The sequence below is a fragment of the Oryctolagus cuniculus genome, chromosome 2 (genome assembly GCF_051225735.1).
Source record: "Oryctolagus cuniculus isolate XC-2025 breed Fujian yellow rabbit chromosome 2, ASM5122573v1, whole genome shotgun sequence".
NCBI classification, from domain to species: domain Eukaryota; kingdom Metazoa; phylum Chordata; class Mammalia; order Lagomorpha; family Leporidae; genus Oryctolagus; species Oryctolagus cuniculus.
Window position 1 is genome coordinate 204,332,380 of NC_142868.1, and position 15,613 is coordinate 204,347,992.

General features: G+C 60.9%; 1 protein-coding gene across 6 annotated transcripts in view; it reads left to right on the plus strand.

Moving 5' to 3' along the window:
• PXDN (peroxidasin) overlaps nucleotides 1-15,613 on the plus strand; it is a 74,391-nt gene that overhangs the window by 23,301 nt on the left and 35,477 nt on the right. For 5 of the 6 annotated variants that reach the window (XM_089327883.1, XM_089327884.1, XM_070069761.2 and 2 more), the window contains exons 2-4: nucleotides 9,410-9,481; nucleotides 10,149-10,220; nucleotides 14,438-14,509. Coding sequence is in view for 2 of the 6 variants with exons in the window: in XM_070069761.2 (XP_069925862.2) it covers nucleotides 9,410-9,481; nucleotides 10,149-10,220; nucleotides 14,438-14,509 (216 nt within the window). In the remaining 4 variants the exon portion in view is untranslated. The remainder of the gene's footprint in view (nucleotides 1-9,409; nucleotides 9,482-10,148; nucleotides 10,221-14,437; nucleotides 14,510-15,613) is intronic. The other variant, XM_070069762.2, reaches the window with a different exon arrangement.

A 15,613-nucleotide genomic window follows, 5' to 3' on the forward strand; every position in this document is an offset into this window, starting at 1 on the left:
GGTGTGTCTCCCAGGCCAGGTGTTGAGTTGTGTCTCCCAGGCCAGGTGTGTGAGGTGTGTCTCCTAGGCCAGCTGTGTCTGGTGTGTCTCCCAGGCCAGCTGTGAGAGGCGTGTCTCCCAGGCCAGCTGTGTCAGGTATATCTCCCAGGCCAGCTGTGTCAGGTGTGTCTCCCAGGCCAGGTGTGTGAGGTGTGTCTCCCAGGCCAGGTGTGTGAGGTGTGTCTCCCAGGCCAGGTGTGAGAGGCGTGTCTCCCAGGCCAGGTGTGTGAGGTGTGTCTCCCAGGCCAGGTGTGTGAGGCGTGTCTCCCAGGCCAGCGGTGTCAGGTGTGTCTCCCAGGCCAGCTGTGTGAGGTGTGTCTCCCAGGTCAGTTGTGTGAGGTGTGTCTCTGGGGTGGTTCAGCCTGTGATGGTTTCCACAGGTGACTGTGCTACCAAGGCTGCCAGGCAGGGGGACCCTCGGGGGAGCTGAGCCTGTTCTCTGCTTTCCACTCCGGCCCTCAGAGCTTCGAGTGCTGTCTCCCCGCTCCCCACTACCCTCCAAGCTCCTTCCTTGGGAGCCCCTTGAAGCTGTACCTCCTCCCCAGATAGTGGAATGAAGCCTCAGGAGCCACAGCTGCACAGAGCTTCTCTGGCTGGCGTGTTGACTGCCAGCTCGGGCATCTCCGTGGTGGGCAGCACCCCGTGGGCCCCGGCAGGCTGTGTCTGGGGCAGCTTCTGCTGTGGGCCTGCAAGGAGACCGTGTCCCTGCTCCCTTGCTCCGGGCCTGTTTGTGTCTGAGCCCAGGGCAGCCGGAGGCTGCTACACACCGCCACTCTTCACTGCTTCTCAGAGGGACGCCAGGCAGAGCTCAGAGCCCCAGAGGCTCCGGGAGCCCGAGTGCGGGTCGCCTGCAGGGGTCTGCGCTAGGGGCCTGTTTTCCTCACTGGTTTGAATTCTTGGTGATTTGAAAGGCAGAGTGACAGACATGGAGAGGGATGGAGCTGTCCCCTGTCTACTGGTTCACCCCGCAAATGGCCAGAACAGCTGGGCCTGGACCTCCGCCCTTTCACATCTGCTCATTTAAAAAATCCCCAAGTCCAAAAGCACACTGGCGCTTCGGCGCAGGCGCCTCCCTTGAACGCGTCCGCGCCTACGTTCGTTCCCCGAGTTCCGGCTCCCGAACCGCGCCTGTGGCATTTTCCTCTTTGTCAAAGTGTGTGCTGGAAGGAGAGAGATTTTTCTTTCTTCTTACATTTTCCTGTTGGCTGGCTGTCTTCACACGTTCCTCGGTCTTTTCACACGCCAGAATCTTTGAAGAGTTTGCTGGATGAGAGAGCGGAGTTCACTGCGCCTCGGGGACCCGCTGGCATCTCTCAGGCGCTGTGCTCAGTGAGGGGCTGGGACCCCGCCTCGCTCTGCGCCTGCCTCGCTCTGGACCCGGCTGCGCGGGCAGCTGTGCAGACTCCGTGCCCCTGGGAGAAGGTCTTGGGCCGGGGTGGAGCCCGAGCGCATCTCCCAGGATCCTCTCTGGCCACGCGTCCTCCCTTCCGTCACAGGAGTTACTCAGCCAAGACAGAGGAGCCCTGAGGTGGGCGGTTCAGGCCTCTGACACCCAAGGGAACAGGGTTCCTGGGGCCCAGTGCCTAAGTCCTAGAGGGGAGGCCACACGGAGAGAGGATTGACAGCTGAGTTACAGGCATGGCCAGGACCCCAGGCATGGCCAGGACCACACGGCCCAGCGTCTCCTTGTGGCCGTGGCTTTCACAGGCGTTCTTCCAGCTCTGCTGGCCCAGCAGAGCTTGGTTCATTGTCTTAGCCGGCAACCCGGAAGTCCCCGTGCAGCCATCTCCTCGGCAAAGAGATGTCCACCTCTCAGCTTCTCTCTCTGGGGCCCAACACAGTCCGGTCAGAAGCTCATTTCCTGCCGCACCCTGGGTGCCCTGGGCACTGGAACAGCCCTGTTGGCTGCTTAGAGGCAAAGAAATCAAAAGCAAGCGTTCAGGAGTGTCTGCTGCACCTGTACTTTGCTGGAGGTGATGGCTGCAGCATCCAGGTGTCAGGGCAGTGGGGAGGGGGCAGGCGGGGGGCATCGAGGTGTCCAGGGCAGTGGGGAGGGGGCAGGTGGGGGCATCGTGATATCCAGGGCACTGGGGAGGGGGCAGGTGGGGGCATCGTGGTGTCCAGGGCAGTGGGGAGGGGGCAAGTGGGGGCATCGAGGTGTCCAGGGCGGTGGGGAGGGGGCAGGTGGGGGCATCGTGGTGTCCAGGGCACTGGGGAGGGGGCAGGTGGGGGCATCGTGGTGTCCAGGGCGGTGGGGAGGGGGCAAGTGGGGGGCATCGAGGTGTCCAGGGCAGTGGGGAGGGGGCAGGTGGGGGTATCGTGGTGTCCAGGGCGGTGGGGAGGGGGCAAGTGGGGGGCATCGAGGTGTCCAGGGCAGTGGGGAGGGGGCAGGTGGGGGCATCATGGTGTCCAGGGCAGGGGGGAGGGAGCAGGTGGGGGGCATCGAGGTGTCCAGGGCGGTGGGGAGGGGGCGGGTGGGGGCATCATGGTGTCCAGGGCAGTGGGGAGGGGGCAGATGGGGGCATCACGGTGTCCAGGGCGGTGGGGAGGGGGCAGGTGGGGGGCATCGAGGTGTCCAGGGTGGAGGGGAGGGAGCAGGTGGGGGCATCAAGGTGTCCAGGGCGGTGGGGAGGGGGTGGGTGGGGGGCATCGAGGTGTCCAGGATGGCGGGGAGGGGGCAGGCACAGCAAGCGGCCTTCATGCCATGGGTGACAGTGCTGACCTGTCCCTGTGTGCGTCTAGGGCGAGGCTGATGTGAGAGGGCTCTGATGCGCCACTCTGGGTGGTGCTCACTGCCCTGCGTGGGAAGGGGTTTCTCGCTATGTGTGTGACCAGCTGGGTGTGACCAGCCCCTGCCTCACCTGCTGCTGTGATAGTCAACCCCCCATCCCGAGTGGGCTGCCTGTGTCACCAGGGGACTTTGCTGGGGGACTTGCCTGTCGCTCAGGTGGCTTTACAGAGACGTGGGGACTGGAGGCGTGGACAGCAGGCGGTCCTTCTCTGTGCAGGAGGTCAGAGCAGAGCTGGCTTCTCTGGGGTGGGCTGCTTTGTGGCTGCAGGCCTCGGAGGATGAGGGGACGAGCTTTCGTCTCCTCTGAGGCTACTCTCTCGAGACCTCGCCTCCCCCTGGACGCCCATCTCCGCGCCAGCGCCTTGGGTATCCACACCCCAGGCTCCAGGGTAGGACCTGGGGGGTGGGGACAGGCACGTTCAGGCCGCAGAGGGCAGTGAGACGGTCCCAGGTGGCTCAGGCACGTGAACAGTTTATCTGCCACTCGGAGAAGAGGCAGAGTTGCAGGAAGCCTGAGTCCGTTGCCGGGGGCCGTCCTGCGTCATTCCATCAGTCCAGGCAGTGCACGTGTTGGATAATGAACAGGAATGTGTTCAGAAAGCAAGCAAGCATGTCTACCGGGGTTTTCCTTTGACATGCCTTTGGAACGTGGTCCGTGCTCTCATCAACCTCGAGAGCCGACCTAAGCATTCTGAATCCAGTGACCAGAGAAACTCACTTTCTCCTGTGCTGAAAGCCACACCTACAGTGCAGGTCTCTCTCGTTTGATTTTTAAGAAGACATCGCAGATTAAAAACGTACCTTGAGTCAGTGCCGCATTGGACAACAGTCTGAATAATACGACGGCCACAGCTCAGGATGTCTGCATTGTGCGCCATGTGTTTACATTCTGTGTGTACATACACACGCGTGTCAGCTCACATCTGTGTTTACTCTGTGTGCCTGTGATCATGAGTGTGTGTGTACATCCACGTGTGTTTACACGTGTGCCCATGTCCATGCTGTTTACACTGTGCCCACACATACACACCCATGTCTGTTTACATTGTGTTTGTACACGTTCATGTGTGTTCGAGTACACAGACATCTGTTTACATCTTGTGCACATGCATCCATGTGTTTAAATCATGTGTGTGTTTATGTGTGTGCATACTTATCTGTGTTTACATCACGTGCTTATCCATGTGTTTGCATCACACATGTGTACATGTGTGCATGTCTGTGTTTGCATCATACATCTGTACTGCAGGTTTACATAATGTGCACACATTTTGTGCATGTATACATACTTACATCATGTGTGCTTGTGTCCATGCATCATGTGTGTCTGTGTGTTCACGTCACGTGTGCACACAACCGTGCACACTCACAGCTTGCTCTCCGCATTGTTCCCCTTTACAAGTCCTGAGCCAACTAGGCTTCTGTACCTGTCTCCCTGAGAAGGAGGCTGTGGGTGCAGTGGTCAGCCACCTGGGCCTAGGCCCACCCCTGGGATTTCTGGCCCCTGGTGTGTGCTTCCTGCCCACGCCCCAGTGGCCTGGCCTCAGGCCTTTGGAAAAGGCCCACGAAGTGGTGTTCCTGGGGCCCCACGTCGGCTGTCTTTGGCCAGTCACAGAGACGGGGACACCTGCATGCTGGGGCTGTCGGTGGTCATGGGCAGAGGAGGTCAGCCCTGGGCTGCTGCCCTCGGTCGTCTAGAAGGGCCCCTGGCCTCCATGCAGATGCGTGGCTGGGCCCCTGACCTGCCGAGCAGAGGCCGGGGCCTTGCGGGTACTGTGTGTGCAGGGACCATAGCGGCCCCGTGTCCGTGAGCACCGAGCCGGGCTGTGGCCCCGACCCTCCTGCTCTTCGTGTTCGCCTTGTTTTCTGCTTTGTGCTCTGGGTTTTGCTTTGACTTCTAACTTGGGCAAAGGAGCACATGCCCGTTATGATCTGCTGATGCTCGAGTGTCCAGAGAGACCTCTGGGGGCTGGCCAGGAGTGCGTCAGCAGAACGAGGGTGCAGGTCGGCTGGCAGGCCTCGTGTAGGGTCAGTAGGGTTGGGTGCTAGGTGTTGGCGAGGGTCCCATGGGTGGATGCTTCCCTCCCCCTGCACGCTTGGCTGGGGCCGCAGGGGGTCTCGTGGTTCTTGTCCTGGGTCAGCTGTGTCCAGGCCTCGGTTGCTGGATGCCTGGGGCCACCTGTCCCCCTCCAGCACCTGCTGACCTTTCTCTTCCTGCCCTGACCGCCTTTTCCCCTTCCTCCTAATACTCTAAACACTGTTTTTCCCGTGCATTTTTTATACTTTCTTGAATTATTTGTGAAAAAGAATATAGACATGAGAACAAGCATAAAACTGAATTTATAAAAATCATGTATAAATATCCCATGATTTCTAGCCATGACTTCCTGTTTATTCAGAGCTGCTTGCCAAATACCGAATCGAGTTGAGTTACATTTTAAAAATCAGTGATGGAAAGAGTCTGTGGGGGAGGGGCTGTTAATTCAAAGTACTTCCTTTTTTTTTTTTTTTTTTTTTAAGATTTATTTATTCACTTGAGAGGCAGATTAGAGACAGAGAGAGAGGTGTTCCAGCGCTGGTTCACCCCCAGATGGTTGCAACAGCCGGAGCTGGGCCCATCAAGCCAGGAGCTGCTTCCAGGTCTCCTGTGTGGATGCAGGGGCCCAGGCACTTGGGCCATCCTCCACTGCTTTCCCAGACTATCAGCAGGGAGCCAGATAGAAGTGGAGCAGCTGGGACTCGAACCAGCGCCCATATGGGATGCCGGCACTGCAGGCAGAGGCTTAGCTGAATATACCACAGCGCTGGCCCCCAATGTACTTCTGTGAGAAAAGGATTTACAAGCATCAGCTGAACCAAACTCAACCTAGTAAAGAATGGCTTTTTCAAAACAATTTATTTATTTGAAAGGCAGCGTGATGGGGGCGGGGTAGGGGGGCAAGAGATGGATCTTCCGTCTGCTGGCTCACTCCCCAAGTGCCCACAACAGCTGTGGCCGGGCCAGGCCGAAGCCAGGAGCCGGGAGCTCCACTTGGGTCTCCCATGTGGTGGCAGGGACCCAGGTGCTCAGGCCATCATCTCTCACCTTCCCGGGTGCAGCAGCAGGACGCTGGGCTGGACATGGAGCAGCTGGGACTCACACCGGCGCCGGACATGGGATGCGGGTGTTGCAGGTGGCAGCTTAACCCGCAGCAACACCTGCCCCACGTGTGATTTTTTTAAAAAAGATTTACTTATTATTTGAAAAAATTACAGAGAGGCAGAGGCAGAGAGAGAAGAAGAGAGGAGAGGCGAGGAGAGGAAGAAAAAGTCATCCATTTACTGGTTCACTCCCCAGATGGCCACAACGTCTGGAGCTGTGCAGATCCGAAGCCAGGAGCCAGGGGCCTCTCCCACGTGGGTGCAGGGGCCCAAGGACTTGGGCCATCTTGCACTGCTTTCTCAGGCCATAGCAGAGAGCTGGGTCAGAAGTGGAACAGCCAGGACTAGAAGTAACGCCCACATGGGATGCCAACACTGCAGATGGCGGCTTTACCCACTATACCACAGCACTGGTCCCACAGCTTGATTTTTCAAAAAACATTTTTGTATTATTTAAGAGGCAGAAAAAAATAAGCACACAGCTCCCATCCTCTGGGTCTTTCCCCAGATATGCACAGCAGCTGGGTCTAGGTTTGTCCCAGGAGCTGGGAACCCAACCCAGGTTTCCCCGGAGGGTACCAGGAACCCAGTGACTGGAGCCATCACCCTGCTCCAAGGGTCTGCATCAGCAGGAAGTAAAATCGGGAGCTGGGGTCCAACCCAGGCACCTGCTGTGGGACGTGGTGTCGGCTGCTGGGCCGACCGCCCATCCCCGGGCAGCCTGATACACTGGCTCGCAGTTCACCAAAGGGGCCGCGTTCAGGTCCAGCAGGCCGAGGTCGGAGGCTCTCATTGCTGGATGCTGGCAGCAGAGCCGAGCCCTCGGTCAGTGAGCCCGGGTCCTGTTGTCCAGCTCTGCAGCAGGAACGGCTGCTCTGCTCCAGGGGTCCCCAGGGCAGGGCTCCTGGGCCTGGCTGATGTGGGAGGGCCCTGGGCTCCGGCAGGACCTCGGCTGGTGCTGCTGGGCCCAGGAGCAGGTGCCTCATCCTGCAGTCTGCTTGCTGTACGGGTCTAAGGGGGAGGACGGGGCATGGTGGCCCAGCAGGAGCCTGCAGGAGGCCCAGGACCCCGGCAGGGCAGCATGTGGAAGGCTGCTATGCTGGGCGCGCGCTGTAAGACAGGCTGGTGGAAGTGGGCTCCTGGGGCCTGCAGGCTGGGGCCTGGGTGCACCTGAGGGGAGAGAGCCTGGGAGGAGCAGCAGGCGCTGTGCCTTGGCCCCCCTGGGCTCGGGAGCCAGGGCGCTGTCTCGTCCGTGGCCTGACCACCAGGAAGCCGTCTGCCTTCCTCGGCCCTGCTTCTGGGCCCCCGCAGGGCTACCCGGCCAACACTGGCTTGCTCTCTTGGTTCTGTTACTTAACCCCTTCGCTCTGCTCAGCCCTGCCCTCCTGCGCCGTCCCCTCTCTGCTGAGTGGAGGTGCCACCTCTTGTCTGGCCGGGTCAGTGCTGTGGCCGTCCTGTCCCTGGGGTGGTGCCTGGCAGGTTTTCCCTACGTGATGCTGGCGGCGGCGGATGCCGGGATCTGGCAGTGCCACGGCTCTGCTCGGAGGCTTGGTCACCGCAGGGGGAGCTGGGCCTCTATGACCGGGCCTTTGCCAGACTTCAGTGCGGCTCCATCATGGGGAGCAGGGGCGCAGAATGGGTGCCCGATGTGATTGGCGGCGGTCACTCGGCCTGCCCTGGAAGGCTCTCTGAGTCGGCTTGGGACGGCAGCCGGCCTGGGAAGTGGCTGTGCTTATAGGCAGCTGGTCGGGCGCCCAGCAGGCGTGTGTGGTGCTGGCCTTCGGCACGTCTGCCTGGAACTGCTCCAGAGCTGCGGCGGCGGCGATGGGTGGCAGGTGCCCCAGAGGCGAGGACACCTGCACCCCCTCTGCTCCACCTGACCCCAGCTTCCTGCAGGCGTGCGCCCTGGGAGGCAGCAGTGGTGGCTGTAGTAGGTGGGTCCTTGCCAGCCATGGGGAGACCTGGGTGGCATTTCCGGCTTTGGCCTGCCCCGTCCTGGCTGTTGTGGGTTTTTGGGGAACAAACCAGTGGACGGGGAGGGGCACGCGTGCATGCTCTCTCTCTCTGCTTGCTCGCTCTCTGCCTCTCTCGTAAGTAAGTGGAGATTTTAAACATGTGAAATGGTCCGTGCTGTTTACAGTCGCCTGGGGGGTTCGGGGGTCCTCTGGGCAGGCTGCTCGGGGAGTGGGGTGAGTGGCAGTGGGCAGCGGGGCCAGGCAGAGGGCACGGGGACAGTGTTCCTGCCTGCACCGTGGCCATGGCCACAACCAGACCAGTGCTTGAGAAGCAACTGCCCGTTTGCCTGTGTGGGGGCTGTGGCCAGGGGCCATGGGCGTCGCTTCCTACTCGCGTGTCCTCGCCCGTGGGGAAGCAGGCTCTGCCTCTGCGTCCTCCCTCGCAGGCCCACGTGGATCCCGTCACAGGCCTCACTCTCAGGACCTCTCCCAAACCTCATCACCTCCGAGTGACCCAGCACCGTCACGGGCTGGGGGCTGCAACCTAGGGACCCGGGGTCCACATCACTGCTGTGGCTGGGGACACAGGCCCTGGGAGAGCGGGCTCAGGCGTGGCAGGTGTTCAGCCACACCCCTGCGTGCCTCTTCAAGAAGAGACAGTAGAAAACGGGTCAGAGGGGCAGGGCAGGGCAGGCTCCCCAGGTCGTCGGCAGGGGGCAGGTGTTGCAGGCGGCAGCCTACCCTGCAGAGCCGTGACTGAGTGCCCGACACAGGAGCCCTGGGGACAGACACGAGCCAGAGCACAGGCCAGGACCTGAGGCGGATTCCTGCCCGGCTCAGCTTTGTGCCGTCCCCGCCCCTCACCCAGCCCCTCAGCACCTCCTCTCTGCCCTGATGTGGCACTGACTTTGGTTGTGTCCGTTGCTAGGCAGGGACGGAGCCACCATGAAGCAGGCCGGGTCTGCTGGCTGTGCCTGGCTGCCAGGCCCAGGCATCATTGGCTCATGGCAGCACCAGGGCCGTGGCTGCCCTCCTGTGCCTGGGCCCCATCACACCCATGGGAGTGCGCACCGGGGAGCCGCGGGGCTGTGGGAATCCAGGTGTCAGGTGGCGGGTTCCCTCTGAGGCCGTGACCAGTCTGTCCCTGCGGCATCTGCTGGCTCCCAGTGGCCCTTGGTGCTCTGGTGCCTGGACCTGCCCAGCCCGTCTGCCTGCCCTGCACACACACTTGCCGAGGCTACGGTCCGGCTCTGAAGTGTGCGAGTCCAGCTGAGACTCGGGGACCTCGGCTCGTGCAGCAGGGGGGCCGTGGGGACCGTGCATCTGCGGGCTGCTGCCTCCCTCCGCGGTTGCCCAGGCAGTGCGGCCGGCTGGGGGTTCGTGGCGTCCTGCCTCACCGGCACTTTGCAGATGCCCAGTGGCGGCCCGGGTGGGAGCACCGTGGCCGCCCCGCACCCTTAAACGCCTTCCTGTCTCCTTGCAGGGATCTTCGCTTCAACAGAATCCGGGAGATCCAGCCGGGGGCGTTCCGGCGGCTGAGGAACTTGAACACGCTGTAAGTGGAGATGTTCCCTGGGGAGCCCACTGCTGAGCACAGGGATCGGCCGGCCCCTGGGCGTCCACGGCCTAGGGGGGTGGGTGGGGGAGGTGTGGATCGTACACACCGGCCACCGGCCCCGGGCCCCACGTGGTGCGAGGACCAGCTTGGACCCCTGGTGGGCCTGGTGTGTGCCCACCACGCCAGCCCCCTCCAGCACTGCTGCCAGCTGGGGCAGGTGTCCCCCTGGGTGTCCCCTCACCTCTTCTGTGGCGAGGTGAGCAGAGTGGCCTTTCCCCTCAGTGCGGCTGCACCCAGAGTCGTCCTCTTGTGCCCCGGGGTCCAGACCCTCTGTGGGAACCTGCAGAACTCACTGCGCCAGGACTGAACTTCGGGAGCGAGAGCCAACCAGTGGCCTGTCAGCTGAGTCCCAGGCTGCAGGGGACGCGGCCCTCACGTCCTGCTGAAGTGCCGGGGCCCGGCTGTCCTCGCACGGCGCCTTGGGCGGAGCAGGGGCCGTGTCTGCAGGGAGGTGCGAGGGGCACGCTGACCGTGAGTGGCTGTGTGCCGCCTCGGCGCCCGTGCGGTGCCGTGCAAGCTCTGCGGCCTGGCGCGGGCTGGAGGGATGCCTTCCCTCCGCACGGCCGAGATGCTGCCCTGATTTCCACGGGGCTTCCTTCCGCAGGCTCCTCAACAACAACCAGGTGCAGAGGATCCCCGGCGGGGCCTTCGAGGACCTGGAGAACCTCAAGTACCTGTGAGTAGACTGCACTGCGCTGCAGCCGGGCCGCAGACACCGCGCCGTGGGTGGGCTTGGGGGAGCTTCCGGCCGTCCGAGGGTGTTTCCCCCAGGTGGGAAACGCTCCCCCTGTGACTCCTCGCGTCCCATCGCCACGCCTTGAGCCACGTAGGCCGAGCCTCTGAAAATGGGGGGGAGCAACAGTGCCTCTGCTGGAGACGGAAGCAGGTGGCCGGCCGCCCGCAGGGACACACAGCCCGTGAGCCAGGCGTGAGCCCTCAGGGCTCCCAGTCCTAGCAGGGCAACTGAGCCGCTGGCTCCTGCCCGCTCTCCCACCCTCCTGCAAGTGCCGCCTCGCCACCCCCTTGCTTTTATGTAGCTAAACTGTGCTCTGATTTTGAGGATCGGTGGTGGTTACCGTGTGAGGACTTAGGGCGCCCCCTGTGTGTTGAAGTTAGTCTTAGGCTTTTGAAAACGGCCTCCCACAAGCGCTGCTCTGGGGTCCGTCCTGCTCGGGTCACAGCCGGGTTCCAGGCCCGTCAGGAGCACTGGGATTCTCACCCAGAGAGCCCTCTTGGTGCAGGGTTTCTCTCCGTTACGTTTATTGGAAATCTGTGTCCTAACTGACCCTACACATCTTCATGTGGGTTTTAAAAACTAAGCCATCTTCTTGGTGTTAAGGAACCTTTGGATATGTTTTTAGATGTGTCTAAAATGTGTTTTTTATGAAGATTTATTTGAAAGGCAGAATTACATGGAGGGAGACACACACACACACACACACACGGGGGAGGGGTCCGCCATCCACTGGTTCACTCCCCAGATGGCTGCAACGGCTGGGGCTGGGCTAGGCTGAAGCCAGGAGCCAGGGGGTTCTCCCAAGTCTCGCATGAGGGTTCTTGGGGCCATCTTCCACTGCTTTCCCAGGCTATAGCAGGGCGCTGGGTCAGAAGTGGAGCAGCCGGGACTGGAACTGGCGCCCACAGTGGGTGCTGGCGCTGCAGACAGCGGCTTTATTCCAGCCAGGTGTTCTCAATTCCAGGCTGTCTTTAACTCTGTTCAGAAAATTTCCACCACGTGTGTGCTTGAAGATGTTGTGTAGACGAACTCTGCCCTCACTTCTGGCCTCGGGCTTGGAGCTCAGGTTCTGTGCCTGGGCAGCGCCGAGCCTCGTCACTGTCTTTGGAAGTGACAGACAAGTCTCCTCTTAATCCCGTGAGGGTCGTTGTTTGCTTGTCTGAGTGCTGTGCAGGATCCAGAAGGGAGCTCTCGATTCTGGGAGTGAGATGCAGCCAGCTGACAGCCGTCACTCTGTGTGTGTGTGTGTGTGTGTGTGTGTGTGTGATCCTTGTTGTCACCTCTTGGTTGCGTTGGGTTATCTGCGAGCACCCTGTGCCCCCTGCAGACGTCTCAGTGAGGTGCGTGTGGGGTGCCTGTCCCGGACTCCCCCTGGCTGGGAGAGCACCCCACTGAGTAGCCACGCGCCAGCCTTCTCCCATCCCTCACCCTGGGATGGGCACGAGGTAGAGGCGGGTGGTGAGGTGGGGCTGCACCGTGCGCGGAACCCAGGATCGCACATGGGGCAGAGCTGGCCAGCGCGTCCTGGAGGGACCATCACCCAGCTCTGTGCCATCCCTGGTATCTTCTCCATGTCCTTGGCGCTCCTGGGTGGAGCACATCTTGATAAGTGCTGATTAGAAAATCCACGCCGAGTTCTGCCGTAATATACAGTTTCCATCACCTTTTTGAAGACCCCTCATTTGCATGGATTTATAGATTTATTTTTTGAACCAAAGTAAACGTATCTTTTAATTGCATTTCTGCAACTTTTCAGAGGTACCCTTACATTCAGTCAGTGCCATGTGTAGTCTCGGAAGAGCATCGTGCCTCCTTCCTAGAGCCAGAGTGAGTTCTGGTGGGCCTGCGCCTTCCATTAACTGCCTGATACTGGAGTGGATTCCCGAGGCAGGTGGACTCAAAGGTCACCCGTGTGATGCGGTACAAGGAGGCACTGGATGAGTAGAAGTGGTCACTGCGGGCTCTGCTCCCAGAGCCACACTTCCGAGTCTTTGTGAACACGGTGCCTGTGTTCTTATTTTTTTTTAAAGATTTTATTTATTTATTGAGAGGTAGAGTTACAGACAGTGAGAGGCAGAGACAGAGACAAAGGTCCTCCTTCCGTCAGTTCACTCCCCAAGTGGCCACAACGGCCAGAGCTGCACCGATCCGAAGCCAGGAGCCAAGTGCTTCTTCCCAGTCTCCCGTGTGGGTACAGGGGCCCAAGGACTTGGGCCATCCTCTACTGCTTTCCCGGGCCACAGCAGAGAGCTGGATCGGAAGAGGAGCAGCTGGGACTAGAACTGGCGCCCATATGGGATGCTGGCGCCCCAGGCGGAGGATTAGCCTACCGCACCACAGCGCCCCCCCCCCCCCCAACCTGGTGTTCTTTGAAAGGACGAGCTCCAGCTGGGCTCTCGCGGATGCTTTGACCTGGGCGTGGGCACCTGCACACTGTCCAACCTCGGGAATGACCCAAGCCGCAGCGGGAAGTGCTGGGCTTTTCCTAAACGCTTGTGTCTGTCCATTTCCCCTCGGTGCTTCTGTCCACTGTGCAGAAGGAGAAACAGGTGCAGGAGGTTGATGTCTTACCCAAGATCTGGCTGCCAAGGACTCTAGCCTGTACAACCCAGCGAGGTAACTCCCTGGCCAGGCCAGCTGTGGGTGCCGGCAGCCGGTCCCTACGGGACTCTGGCGGGGTGCTGAGGCTTCTGATGATGGCTGAGGCCCTCTGGGCACAGCTGCACCACGGGAGAAGTGAGAACTGCTTCAGTGCCTCGTGGCACTGGACGTGGCCGATGCACACCAGATATTGTTTTACTTGCTTTACGTTTGATTATTGGATAGGCAGGGGGAGACCTACGGACAGATCTCTCAGTTGCTGCTTCACTCCCCAAATGCCCACAAAAGCTAGGACTGACCGGGCTATAGCCAGGAACTCTATCCAGGTCTCCCACGTGGGTGGCAGGGACCCAAGACTTCTTCCACCATGGCTGCCTCCCAGCCTGTGTGTTGGAGCTGGAGCCAGGATTTGAACCCAGGCACTCTGGTGTGGATATGAGTGTCCAGGCCACCAGGCTCCATGCCTGCTCTCAGTTATGAGTTAAAATGCAGTCAAACACCTTGCCCGCTGGAGTGAAAGTTCTGGCACCGCGAGCGAGCATTGCACAAAAGGGATTTGTGTGGCAGCACGGGTAGGTGGAACCCTGACACCAGGTCATCCATTCGAGGCCTCCTGCCCCAACCAGGAGCCAGGAGTGTGGAGCGAGACTGTGCGTCTGCCCGCCTCAGAAGTTGGTGGTCTGTCAAAAGTAACGTGGCCGACGGTCTGCCGTGAGCACGGAGCCGGCTCTGCCCTGCATGCTCCTGGGAACCTGTGCCCAGCACCTCTGAGCCTGGAGCCCTCTGCGCCCTGCACGCCCCTGGGGCTCCGCGCTCCGCACTGGTGGCCATTGAGCACGGCCCTGTGGCTCCTTTTGGGATTGCGCCTCTGTGTGAGAGCTGTGGTCCTGGGTGTGTGTGTGGGGGGGTTGCGTTGGACTCAGCAGGCTCCTTAGTGGGGGACCAGACCGTGCATCTGGGGGGCTGCTCAACTGCCACGGAGCTCACGTGTGGCCAAAGACGGTGTGGAAAAACATGAACTTGAGCTGTGATGTTCATGTGACTCCTCTTTTAACGATTGTATTCATTTAAAAACGTAGAAGCTGCCTTCAGTTGGCCGGCTGTGCAGTGACAGCCCCTCTTGCTATTTCCTGGGAGAATGGGATTCCAGGTGGAGAGAGGCTCAGGAGCCAATCGGGCTGCTCAGGGCTGCTCTGAGCTCCGTCGGCTGTTTGGGAGCTGTGTCTGTGACCGCGGGTTGCGCTCAGGGTATTCCTCTTATTTGTGCAGGAAGAGTTTTTATTTTCTGCAGGCTTGGGGCAGAGATGTCATGCAAAGCCGCAGTCTAGAAACCGGGGAATCGGTTGACACACAGAGCAATGGTGTGACCCACCCCCCGCCCCCGGCCTGGGTGTGGACTTGAACTTGAGGTTGGAGGGCAGGGAGTCCCCGAGAGCGCCTGCAGCCACTGCAGATGCTGTTTGCTCATCTAAAACCGTCTCCGTGTGTCGACGTCACCCTTCTCCGTCTGGAGTTTGCCTGTCTGTGTGCTAATTCGCCCGTGTTTCTTGTTTCAGCTATTTGTACAAGAATGAGATCCAGGCAATTGACAGGCAAGCGTTTAAGGGACTTTCCTCTCTAGAGCAACTGTAAGTGCCCTTCCCTCCCGTGCCCGTTGCTGTGGTGGACTCGTGTGCTGCTTGCATGATGCACGTCTGTACTGCTGGGCTGTAGGGGGCATGTGCATGACCACGCCGCGGCCGCAGCGCCCCGCCCCCGACCGTGCTCCGTGGCACCGAGAGCAGTGAGGTCGGCGGGCTCTGCGCCTCCCAGGGTGCAGGTAGCACCATGGCCTGGGCCCCTTGCACGGTTTCGTCTCTTCAGCCACGATGGCACGGATGTGGAGAGAACACACTTCCCTCCGTGCAGTTCCAGTTAGCGGTTGTTGCGTGTGACTGAGCCCCCGTACTTGGGTGGCTTGTGAAGTCAGCTGGTCTCGCGGTGCAGTCTGGGGGTTGGGAGGTCTCTGTTCCCAGGCAGTCGCCCTGCACTCGGGACGCTGGACCCCCCTCCTGTGGGGTCAGCGGACAGGGATGGAAGCAGCTGCAGGGGACCTCGGTGTGACCCTGCCACTGCGGCCATGTGCGTTGCCGTGTCCTGCGCAGACTGGGAGTTCCAGCCATGTGCCTGTGCTGGCTCGGGGCTCCTGGCTCCAGAGGAGAGCCGGGCTTCCCCTGCTGACTGCCCAGGCGCGAGGCTGTGGGGAGAAGCCGTCGAGGGAAGGGGAGGGTAGGAGCCGGGTGCAGCGGCAGGTGACAGAGGGTGAGTCTGTGCCTGACACACACGTGATGCTGTGGTCAGAGCCGGCAGCTCCGGGCTCTAGCTTGAGGGGGTCAGGCGGGGTTATCTGCAAGGACGAGGGGCTGGGGTCTGGGGAGAGAAGTGCCGGAAACTGGCAGAAACAGGAGCGGGATGTGGGGTTCCGGGGGGGCCGCTGCCTTGTGCTGGCACAGGAGCCTGGTCGCCTGCTGAGCCCTGGCTTCACGATGCACGGAACGACTTGTCCCCCCAGGCAGGGCGCTCTCTGGGAGACTGGCAGCGTCACCTGGAGCGCAAGCCAGGTGTCCCCATGGAGGGACGCTCCACTGGATCTGCCGGCCCTGTTCTTGTGCAGCCACTCCGGCCAGCGTGGGAAGTCTCGTGGGTGTGTCCTGGGTGCCGCCCAGGGGCTGCCGAGTGTCTCTGAGAGGGGG